The sequence below is a fragment of the Lipophrys pholis genome, assembly GCF_963383615.2.
Source record: "Lipophrys pholis genome assembly, chromosome: 14".
In the NCBI taxonomy this organism is placed as follows: domain Eukaryota; kingdom Metazoa; phylum Chordata; class Actinopteri; order Blenniiformes; family Blenniidae; genus Lipophrys; species Lipophrys pholis.
The window spans coordinates 22399996-22412319 of record NC_137633.1 but is presented as its reverse complement, the minus strand read 5'-3'; the positions used below and the strand labels follow the sequence as shown (position 1 = coordinate 22412319).

Below are 12324 nucleotides of genomic sequence, written 5' to 3'. Positions count from 1 at the left end.
ACATCATAGAGTGAGTCAATGATTTGTGGATTAAAGGGCTTATTTTATTTACAAATACAGACACATTTATAAATGTGTCTGTATTGTTGTAATGGACATGTTTGTGTTTTTTCATATTACATAGATTGAATGTCACACTGACGTTAGTTTCTGTTTCACCTTGTCATGTTTATATGTTCAAAATGCTTCATAATGACACATATCTTCAAGTTTCTGGACAAAATAAATCCTTTAATGAACAAAGCCTAATTTGATTTATTAATTAACTTGGTTCTCCCCGTTTGCCTTTAAGAAAGACTTACTATAAATTTACTAAGTCAGAGTGAAGCCAAACACTGAAGGACACACCAGCTCCCACCAAGGACACCTACAAAAGCAGAGGAGTTGTCGATAAAATTTAAAAATTAGTTTTCCCAGCTCATGATTCCAGAAAATGTTTGATTAAGTTTTTCTTCGTCATGTGTAAATATTCAGAGTGGACAAAGCACAGAGGCCTTGCTGTTTGTTTTAAAGTGACATGTTATGATTGAGATCTTTACTGTCCGTCTCTATGACTAACATACACAGATCAATCAGGGAGAAATTTATCCATTATTATTTTTCTCTCTGAGTCGACTCCATTCAAACTTTCTTCCCCCACCGGTCTGAAACTTCACGGGTAAAAGCTCCAGGCAGCTTCGAATGATAAAGAGGATGAACTACTGCCTTCATCATAGACTTTTCACAATGAAACATATCGTGTGTCACTCTTCCATCCTTCATCCGTTATAATGATGCATATTTAGACTCCACACATCAGATACAGGTGGAGCTCGGTACGTCGTCACTCCAGCCTCCACCAGGCGACACACATTTCTCACGGCGTTGAAGCCTGAAGCACCTTGAATCTCTCTGTTTGCTATTTGAAGACATGATGGATGTTTGTAATGTGCTGTAACAGAAGCAGGCAAAACGTGTAAAAACACAACTTACCTCCTCATTTCATGTATAATTGCCGGCAAATACTGTTGAGTTTGTATTTTGAGAAAGTATTTATGTATTGCCCATGCATGTGGAGAAGGTTAAATACATTGTGTTGTGTGTGGCCATTGTGTTTTAATGTTGTTATAACCAGACAGTAGAAATTACTCAAGTGCTAACAAAAACAAATATGAGCACCTAATAGTCACTCTTGGTGTTACAGTACTTACTGCCCCAGTTTGTAAAGACATGACCTCTCAGGTTCCGTCTCCATCATGACTCTGGATTTCATCTGGAAAATGTTTATGTGGTCTGTGATTCAGGTTTTTACAAAGAAGGGGAAAAACAGAGAATCACCATAAATTCCCAAATGATGCATTGCAATCTCTCTATTGAAAATCTTCTGTGATATTTTGCCTTTACCTTCTTATTTCTGGACAATGAAGCACAGTTGTGTTTGTTTCTTAGCAGAACTGCTGAGTAGGCATCCCAACATAACAACAAATGACCCAATTAAACTGTACTTCTGTTTTCATGGAAACCTGTTTAACTTGAAATTCTGACTTTGCAGCAGACTTCATGGAAATTGTGATCAGAATGGAACCTGTTGGTAATTATTCCTTCCCGTAAAACAGAGTGTCCTTATTTGATCCTTAAAACAGAAGGGACCGAGGAGATGATTTTACATTATAGACCTTCAGATCTTTTGAATTAACCTATATTTTGCAATAACAGATGTTTATTTTCAGTACAATTTCACCATTTAACCATAAAAGTTGGGACAATTTACGTAAAGTGTATAAAAACAAAATGCAATGATTGGAAAATTCTCTACACAACATAGAAAACTTGCCAGTTGTTGAAAGGTAAGCATTGTATCAATTCTTGGTTAAGTCTGGTGGGAGTGACACAAGGCAGGGCAACGTAGTGCGACTATAATCAGCCGGGGAAGCATGAAACAACCAGCTGAGGTCCCTAACAACAGGTTACAAAGAGTGAAGTCCTTCATCAACCTGCATCCACACCAGGGCAGAGCTTTGGTGGCATTAGTATCAAGTGTCTCAGGCGACAAAGGCCGCCTAGAAACCTATATTAAAAAGTGCAACACTCCCTTCCTCTGCTGAAACTACGACTAACTGCTCTCCACACCTCTCAAACATTTCTTACCAGAACGCTGACAAATTTGTGACTCAACTGTTTTGAGATGTGTCGCCATAAATTTCAAAATGAGCAGATATTCTTTATCAAATGTTCACTCACTGTTATGTTGCTGGTTTGTTTTTGATGGATTTCTAGGAAACTTACCATGTTTTAAATTAAAAAAACAATCAAAATCTAGCCTCTTTGTATCTTCCTGAACAACACAGTGGGTTATTATGATCATTTGTTTTATTTATGAGGATTTTGTAGAAAAAAAGTGAGATTCACCTGAAAGCGGCATGATCAGACTTGTTAGAATTTATAACTGAATAAACTTATGTAACTGAAATCTGTTATTATGGATATTTAATACTATACTTAGTGCAGGGACGTGGGAGTGTCTGTGTGTTTTGGGCTGCCGAAACAAAACTATTTCCTGTAAAAGATGAATAAAGTGTTGTTCTCGTCACCCAGTGTGCAAAGTTGGCTTCACGTAAAACATCCCCACTGTGACTTTAGAGATTTTTGCTTCCTGTATGGATTTCGTTTCACATGTTGTCCTATTGACGGTGCAGGAAATATTGCACCGTCATTGTGTGACCAGAGTCCTTGTTTTAATCACTGTGAGAGACTCCTCGACAGGATGAGAATTACGATCCAGAGCAGTAATTATAACCCCTAGGAGCTGGACATGAGATACTGATTTATGTTCTGATGATGCATTAAATGTCCAACAAGTGACAAAACTGAAGCAATGGATCCACATTGATTTGCAGAGGCGCTGAGTGAGGTGATGTCTGTGTTGAGAGTCTCTCTCATTATCTGGTGCTGCCTTGGCGGTTATCAATCAGCCAGTCTGGACAGCAGAATCAAACACTGATACAATCAAGCCGTGCGGAGACACTGCTGGCAGCCATCGGTAACTCTTCATAATGGAGGCCGAGACAAGGCTCCTAAATCTTGCTTACAATTCAGGCGTAACCCGAGGAAAGCTGCCAAGCAGGGCCACAATAATAGATAAACAAAAACTCAAAGCGCTTTAATAATCCTATTCTCTGTATAGCACACACTGATCGTCGGAGAGGAAAAGGAGATTTGTTAGCTCGCTGGTCGTGACTCCCTGGGATCAATGCACTACTACATATTAAGTTCAAATTGTGTTTAAGGTCAATCAGGGATTGTACTACAGCGTGAGATTTACGGTTGACACCCAAGTGGCTCAGAAATAGTTATTTTATATTTACCATTAACTTAGTAGCAGCAGAAAAGCATATTTGGGTTTAGTTCAAGTGCAGAAGGGCCGTTTTGTGTCTCTGGCTGCCAATCGGCAGCCTTTAGAAGCAGAATCCAGCCCAGGACATGAGGAGGCGGCGATAAACACTCGTGGTGATGAAGACTTCCTCCTTCAGTTTAACAGGAAGAGTTCATGTCACTCACAGCCGGGCCAGTTCGGCCACAAGAGACTCAACACAAAGCAGGTTTAACGTGTTTCCTCATTGCCATTTTAACCAAGTAAACCTATATATATAATCTGAGCTTGTTGGAAATTCAGAATCTTTCTGTTTTGTAGCTTCCTGCTGCTATCGAAGGCGACAGTAATGACGCCATGTGGTTTCCTGTTTATTCAGTGCTGGAGACTGAATCCAGCCCCCCCCCCCCCCCCCAGACGATCAGCTCGTGTTACTGTCTGTCGACCTCCGCTGAGCTCCAGTGATGTTCCCACACGGCGAGTGGCTGAAGATATTCACAAAACCACAGAAGTTTCCATTACCAGAGGTTTCTGCACACACACCTGGACGATTATAGAGTCACCCGAGGAGCTGAAGACACACCAGAACTTGTTTGAGTTCGACGGCTGTTTTTGTGTGCAGATGATGTTGTGGTGAAACCGGCAAACTTTTACATATTTCATAACAAGCATGAATCACCTCCTTGGCTTCACCGCTGCTGTAATCTTGCATCATCTTTTCACCAGTCGGTCGAATTACAGAAAACCACGGAAACGGATGGCAAGTTTGTGTTACAAGGCGTGACCAATGAATAAATAATAAACAGCACCTGCTTATGTGCAACCGAATCCTGCAACTCAGACCTTTTTCATTTTGTACGATGTTAACATTTCTCCTTTAGTAATTATAGTTTCATTATTCCGCTGCTCGTTTGCATTCATGCATTCATATTATTGTTAATGTGGAAAAAACTTTGCCCTCCTCTCACCGCCATGCATGAGGTTTGTGTGCATCTGTATTTTTCCAGAGCCTCATCACATCACGGAGAAACTATTTCATGTGCTGCTCACTCAGTCCTTCCAGGACTCAACTGGCACTCCGTCTTTCCTGGGAATCGGCAGCAGCCATTAAAAAAAACTAAACTCTTTCTGTTTCTGTGCAGCGTGCAAGAGTGAAAACACAAACCGTGCAATTATATTTCAAAAGGTGCTTTTTCATTCAAAGTAAATGAAGCAAACTCACAACACAGCAAACACATCTGCAGCCACACGGACACTCGCATGCGTGCAGCAATAAAACCGTATCACAGTCAGACGTCAGAGTTGATCACAAGGCCTGTGAGGCGTTCAGGTGCAGCTCGAGTCCAGTCTTTCTATTAGCACGTAACACACTCACGTCTCCGGGGAATGTGACAGCGTCATGCTTCACATACCACCGCTCGACGCTCGTAACAATGAAAAGAGGCAGCAGGAGTCCGGGACGGGCGAGGAGCCGTCAGGCCTCCAGCAGCTCGGGACAAGTGAAGGAGAAGTCTCTAAACTCGTCCTGGTTGATGGAGGGGATGAGCGGGTCGTCGATGGGCGTCAGGGTGGGCTCTTCCTGAGTGAAGTCCGGGTCGAAGTTGTTGACGTCCTCTGGTGTTTTCTAAAGGGGGGAGGGGAAGTTAAAACATCAACACTCTGGACATTGTCTGCTGAGGACTCCCATCACGCTATTAGTCCAGCCACTTACGATCCTGGGTTTGAAGGGCGCCTCCATTTCTCTGCGGTTGAGCTTCTCCCAGTCGATGCCAGTGAAGAAGGGATGGCCGGTCACCGCGCTCTCTCCGCCCTCAGACGCCACGCAGCCCAGACGGCGAGCCGGGTTTTTGGTCAAGAACTGCGGAGGCCCAAAATGAACAGGTTTACGAGTGTGCGGCGTGTGACGTGTTCAGGGGATGAGAGGGATCCACACACCACCTGTACACATAGCATCTACACATCCAGAGAACACTGACAGGATCGTCTCTAAAGTCACTACATCCCCAACAAATACAAAAACTGAAGGATTCATTCTTTCATATCTCAAATAGGAAGTTAGGGAGGTTTGACTCTGTGGCGAATTTCTTTTACTCTTAATTCTGGAAAAAAACAGTCACTGAACTACAGAGATCAAATTGTACTAGGGCATGAACATTTATTAGCTGGAGTCAGCTGACTGTTTATTTCAGATCAGAACTCAGTGAGTGATGTTCATTATTCATCCAGATCAGACCAGATTTCCCTGGAGGAATGCCAACCTGACGGAGAGCCAGCTCATCCAGTCAATCCCCGCCTTTCCACTATGCAAGCGCGCCCTCGATTGTGTCTAAAAAGTCCCAGGTTGCTTCAGCAGGACAAAGTTCAACACAGTGCAGAGGATCTCGGCTTCCCTGCTCACAATAAAACAATAGGCCTGAAGGAGACGCCCCGGTTTCTTTTACCTCTGCTCTCAGAGTGAAGTCGACAGAGCAAACTAAAAACTGTCCCGGCTGGAAGTCGTTTCAGACGAGGGCACAACAGCCTACCGAGGCTCCGTCTCCTCAGTGACCGTGTGAGATTCAGGAGGAGACGCTGAAAGATTAAACAGTCTCATGGTATCAGCTCCAAACGTCTTCACCTCCCAGAGTTTCTTCAAATGAACTCACACATCTACTCTCTCTGGTTCCTCATGTGTCTGTGGGATTAATGCACATTTACTTCATGATACATTCAAGTGATTGTAAAAGAAGTATATGTTTAGCACAAGGCTGTCTAACTTTTTTAAGTTCAGGGGCGACATACAGTCCAGAGTCTACTGAAGTGAGCCAAACCAGCAACATGGGAGCATAACACAGGGTATGATTAGACTTTACATTTAATCGATTGAATTAATAAAAAAACTAAAATGGGTTGATCATTTTAAAGCAAAATAAATTCAATTTCAACACTATGACCCTTTTCATCATACCTCCTGGTGTGAACAGTCCAGCAGCGTTCAGCAGGAAGGCTTTTCACTTCATTGACTTCATCAATAAGACGATATGCTCTGGTCATTTTATCAAACATTCACACATAAACTCCAAAACCGCCCTCTCCAGTAAATATATTTCCAGTGGGAGTTACTTTTATTCTAAAAAAAAACCAACTAAGAAAATGCTTGTTTGCCACTTCAGCCAGGTTTGGCCCTCAGGCCTCATGTTTGACACGGTTTTATGTTTTCACATGAAATTCTTCCTTTTCTATCCCTGAAAAGTTTAAAAATAAAAACACTTAATAGCATTGGTCCACACTGAGCAAGGCTTTACAGTATATTTCAATAACATAATGAAATAAATACTCCGAGAGCTCGACAGTGACCATTTACACAGAGGAGTTGTGGAATTTGATGCCCACAGGAAGGAAGGACCTCCTGTGGAGCTCTGTAATGTATCCTGGTGGGAGGAGTCTACGTTTTGGCACACCAGCTTCAGCTGATAGGGGCTCTACGACATCAAACCACACCACAGGGGCATTCAACAAAACAGCATCACCTCAGCAGTGTGAAGCTGTTTGAATTAGACACTGTGGCTTTAAAACTACAATCCAGACATGATAACTCACCAAATTCAACAAGTATGAATACGATTTTATGTTGTATTAAAGTTGTATTGCTGTATAAAAGTATTCAAAAGATTTTGTTCTCGAACATCTCAGAGAATGTTCCGATTCGTATCGTCATGTAAACCCACACAGACTGGACGGTGTTATTGTTTTCTCGGGCACATGATCACTTCCAGGACTTCTTTACACAGAAGGTAGTTCTTCATAAACATTGACTGCATGCTTGAGGTTGTTTTCTTCTGCTGCTGAATCCAATCAGAAACCTTCATGTTTGTCCTGCACAACGGATAAATGACATTATATTTCCTGCCTAAAACCTGTGCACAGTGCTGTATCTGCAGCTCAGTTCTGGCCCTTGTACTGAACTTTATCTGTTATCAATAATTCATGTAACATGATTGATTGCAACGTGCGAGAAAAATCCCAGTAAACAATACCTAGTTTTTGTTGGATCCAAGCCTAATAAAGTCCCCAGTTATGATGAAATGCTGCATTTAAGTTTACACCAACGTTAATATTAAGAATACAATTCTAATAGTAACGCTTTATAGGACATCCGTTGATAAAATACAACATAATGCTATTTCAAGATATTCAAAAACTATAAAGTCAGTGTAAAAACACCATTTACACATGATAAAGTGTGTTAATCATCATATTGATAAAAATCACACATATTTCTCGATTTCGAACATAAAAACTTTCTGAATTGGACACACATTTCAGCTATTGAGCATCACTGTCCTTCTATAAGAAATTATGAGTAAATGTTTTCAAACATAACCGAGTTTTCTTTAATTGAGGGGTCTGGAACTCGAGCTGAGCTGGGGGCGACTGCCGGCGCAATCGTCTAATAAACTAATTTATTTCTCAAAACGTGCTCTTTTGTTTGAAGTATTGTGTAATAATTCCAAAGGTGCAGTTTCGTCACCTATTATGAAGGGGAAGATCTGAAATGATTTCATAGAACAAATTGGAAAAACATATGAGAGCACCTCTGCTCAGAGTCTCTTCAGAAATATTAAAAAAATTCTAAACATCAGAAGAAAAAAAAACCATCTTCTGCTTCTTTCTCAACCTTTTCTTCTTCTTTTGCTTCTTTTCTGCATCGTTCCATAAGTTAAACTGCACAAAAAAAGGCCCTTTTGATTTTTGGAAGGTAAAAGTGAAGGAAAATGTAACAAGACTGCATTATAACTTTTGAAACCAAGTTATATTAGTGGATCTTCAAAAACATGATTTAAACAACGAATTGATTTAACACAGTTTTTTTCTTTTTTCTTTATGATATTTAAAACTCCAAGTGAACTGACTGGAAGGAAAAGTGGCTTTGCCAGAAAATACGTCAGCTTCATCTTCCACAACATTACAATCAGTCTACAATCATCAACATCTACAACATCTGTAGAGAGCGAATGAGAATAGAAACAGTTCAGTTTTTATATTAATTCAGGGATTTTGGAGCAATAAGCGAGGATTTAACGATTCGTTTTACAGCGAATGAAGTGACACGTTTTGAAAAACCTCAACCAGTGGACCAGCAAGAGGAAATAACTGAGCCAAGTGAGCAGCGGTCGATCAGTTCAGCAGCTTTCAGACGGCACAGCGCTAAAACTATTCCACAGAAGTACGTGCCATCTTTCCATGGCGGCACGGCAATGCCAGCCTCAGGGCCAGAGCTGACGACTCAGCACCCCGCTATCAAGGACGGTTTTGTCACCTCACCGCCAGAGAAGACACACAGCAGGCACTAAAACACCGAGTCATGTTCTGCTCTGGAATCATTTGCCATCTCAACCGCCAGAGAGAACCACATGCTGGAGGATAAAATCATTACTGCACCGTGAGATTAAACTAATCTACTCTAGATTAAAGCTACTTCACCTGCAGATTGGGCAGAAGAATGTCCGATTTAATTAAAAGTAAAGCAGAGCTGTCACGTCTCGCATCTCTTGTTTATTAGCAGTAAAAAGTCTGGCATTTATTACAGCATTGGCTGTGTTTAGAAATTGTTATCGCACAAGATTAGTGTTCCACAGAGAAGAAAAAAAAAGAGTTAATGAAATAATATAGTTTCTAATTACTGAACTCAAAATTGAGAAAAATGGGATCACGATTTCCAGACAAAGACTCAGAAAGAAAAAGTGATGCGGAGCAACTGTAGCTCATGTAAAATCGTGTAAAAAAAAAAGTTTTTATCACAAGAATTCTTATTGAGCAGAAGTCAGCTTCAGTCTCGGCCCTCAGCAGTAACATTGCTAATGTTTCATGAGGCCGTCCTCTGGTCCAGAGCGGACCCGGTCTTCAGCTGGGGGCTCCAGTGACCTCTGACCCTCAACGAGAAGAAGGGCTATAAAAGATGGATGGATAATATCTATTTATGCCTTTTGCCACCACCTGTAACCCGACCTCTCTCGTTTCCCCTTCCATCATATATTGCATTTTAAAGCAATAAAAAATTTTCATCTTCTGGTTTTGAACTGTGTGGCATTGTACTGAAGGTGTCACGGAAAGTGTGGTGAATATTTTACACAGAGTTCATTTTATGGAGAAACGATGAAGGGATGGGGTGAGGATCAGAGTTTCTTTCTTTGAGTTGATTCGCTTGTAGCTTCAGGTTGACTAGTTTGTTGTTTTTGGTTGTAATCTGGATCGGTTCGATAATTCAAGATTTTCCTTTCCATCTTCACGTGTACTGCTCAAGTGGGACTGTGGGCTTTTTCTCTGTATTTGATTTGAATGTAAAGTGTCATCAGACAAAAAAACACCATTTGACACTGAACAAAAAGCCTGTTTGTGTAAAAATTCACAATATCTTTGGTTGTAACCAAAACTATCACAGAATAATTCCTTATTCTTCTTAAAGCATCTTCATGAAGCTGTAAACAACGTGACGGCAGACCTTTGTGAAAACAAGGAGAGAGCCTCGCAGCGGATCAACCTCCTGTAAAAATAGAACAGCGGCGTTCAAATCCACTCACACTTATACGTAACGCGTGTCACAGGGGGCAGACGCACATCAGCAGGGGAGATTGGCTCGGTGCTTCATGGAGCATGTTGGAATAACGACAAGGATACGAGGAGTCCAGGAAGAGGCACAGAGGGAGGAGGTGCGGTTGTATTTATAGCCGCGGTGCTGTGGCTGGGCAGTGGACCATGCCTTAATATAGTTATGTAAAAGGCCCGGGCCAAACAGCTGGCTGGCAGACGCCACGGAGCTGCCAGTCGCTGTGCAGTCAGTCAGACAGACAGTCAGACAGACAGTCAGTCAGACGGTCTGAAGGACGACAAGGAACCGACCAGACTCAGAGAACCTTGAGCAGCTTGATGTCTTCAAGCATGAAGCTGCAGGACTCAAAGAAAGATGTTTCTTTAGTAAATCTTTACAGATTATTGGACTCCGTCCACACCGCTGGCCTCACGTCCAGAAACAAATTGATTTCCTTTATCATCCGATCAGCTATAATGAAAGCTTCACAGATGTTTCCCCCCCATTTGTTCAGCACAGAGACCACGGATCTTTTCCTCAGCTTCATTCATCATTCAGGCTTCATATGTGAGAAGGACGAACCGTGAATACAGAATGAACGCAGGCAGACTCACAGCTCTGAGGATGCTGACCGACTCCGTGCTGAGCCACGACGCATACACAATCTCCTCGTTGAGGATTGATTCAAACAGGTCGTCTTCATTCTCCGCCTCGAAGGGGGCGTGTCCGCACAGCATCTCGTACAGCAGGACGCCCAGAGCCCACCAGTCCACAGACGGCCCGTACTGCATCTCCTGCAGGATCTGTGGACACACAGCGGACAGACAGTTAAACACCGAGTCTCAACGGCAGGCTGAGGGCGAAGGCGGAGGATGTGTTGGTTCAGAGTGTAAATAAACCGGCACTGAGGAGAGAGTGTGGAGGAGAGCAAAGCAGCCTTTCATAAATCCAGACACGCCATGTTTGTGAGGGTAAATACAAACCGAGGACATCAAAACATGCAAATCAGCCGACCTCACAGCTGCTTTCCAGTCAGTCAGGTGAGGGTTTGAAGTGAGGAGCTGTTTTTATTGAGCTGGAGCGACGGAGGGAGGCTCACACAGAAAACTTTATGAACTCAGAGAACCTGGACGGCAGGAGGCCGGACACAAGCGCTTCCATTTCTTCATTCAAACAGACGCAACTAAAAGCTCTGGCACACCTGAATGTCGCGTTTATATTTAAATGAGCACTGCGTTAAATTTACGTCGTGCCGTCTGATGCTAAACCAACTCAACTTAACGCACTTTTTAGTGGTTAAACTTTAATTCTGCATAAACTAACAGATTGTCCCAACTGTAAATAGGAGACGTATACATGCATTAATAGAAAGACCGTCTGTTAAGGAAAAAGTTAAAAACATCTGCCTGATTGAGAAAATATGTTTTTCTTTTGTTTTCCTCGTTTGAAAGAAATGTTGACATCATGAGGACAAAACAAAAATAGCTTTTTGCTCCATCCAGTCAATTCTCAAACTAATGATTTATTACTATAGACTGGATGAGTATTTATTCTATTACTGTGTGTAATCTGATGACAATGTGTATATTGGATCATGTTAGAGACGTGAGAATTATCAATAATCCAATCAGTCACTCACTCATCCATTCAGTCATTCATTCCATCAATCAACCTCATGAATTATTGAGCTGCTCCTGACAGGCGGCTGATCGTTGCTGCTGTGGGTGAAAATGTCATCGGATTCTATAATCATTTAAAAGTACTTCAGTGTTGATATGACGGCAAAAAAAAATATTTCAAACGCCACGAGGCGTCTCGTCGCACCACACCGTAAGAATATTCGCATGCAGCAGCGAGGAGTTTGCATGTTTCTCCCTGAGCGTCCAGGAGTTTCCTCCAACAGTCACTTGGCAACTAAACGTCCAGTCGATGTGAATGTGAGCGTGTGACGTCTTAGTGACTTAAAGCAAAATAAAGAGGGACGGATGTACGGAACACTTTCATAAAGTTCATGTTGAGACGGAAACTGACCTCGGGGGCGATGTAATCCGGCGTCCCACAGAACGTCCCGGTGGTCACGCCCTGAACAACGCCCTCTTTGCACATGCCAAAGTCTGCCAGCTTGCAGTGTCCGTCCCTGTCGAGGAGGACGTTGTCCAGTTTCAGATCCCTGCAATGAAAGACAAAGGAACAAAGAAGAGAAACGTCTGTGTTAATATGAAATATAGTAAAGTTTTCATGCAGATCAACTCAAAGAGCTCTGAATAAGACTGAAACAGACTAAACAAAAAAAATATGACAAAACAGTGACAACGAGACAAAACGGAAACTAAAGCATTAAGTTTATTTCAAGAGTGAGGAATAAAATAAAATAAAAATAAATACAAGTAGTTGAGAGAATAAGATT

At 42.0% G+C, this 12324-nt stretch overlaps 1 protein-coding gene across 2 annotated transcripts in view; it reads right to left on the bottom strand.

Moving 5' to 3' along the window:
- Nucleotides 1-3113: 3113 nt before the first annotated feature.
- The window catches only part of prkcha (protein kinase C, eta, a), a 39539-nt gene continuing 30328 nt past the window's right edge, over nt 3114-12324 (bottom strand). For both annotated transcript variants that reach the window (XM_080480352.1, XM_080480353.1), the window contains exons 11-14: nt 11949-12087; nt 10532-10720; nt 5061-5207; nt 3114-4973 (exon numbers count right to left, since the gene is read on the bottom strand). In XM_080480352.1, coding sequence (XP_080336478.1) covers nt 4824-4973; nt 5061-5207; nt 10532-10720; nt 11949-12087 — 625 coding nt within the window. In that variant the 3' untranslated portion in view covers nt 3114-4823. The remainder of the gene's footprint in view (nt 4974-5060; nt 5208-10531; nt 10721-11948; nt 12088-12324) is intronic.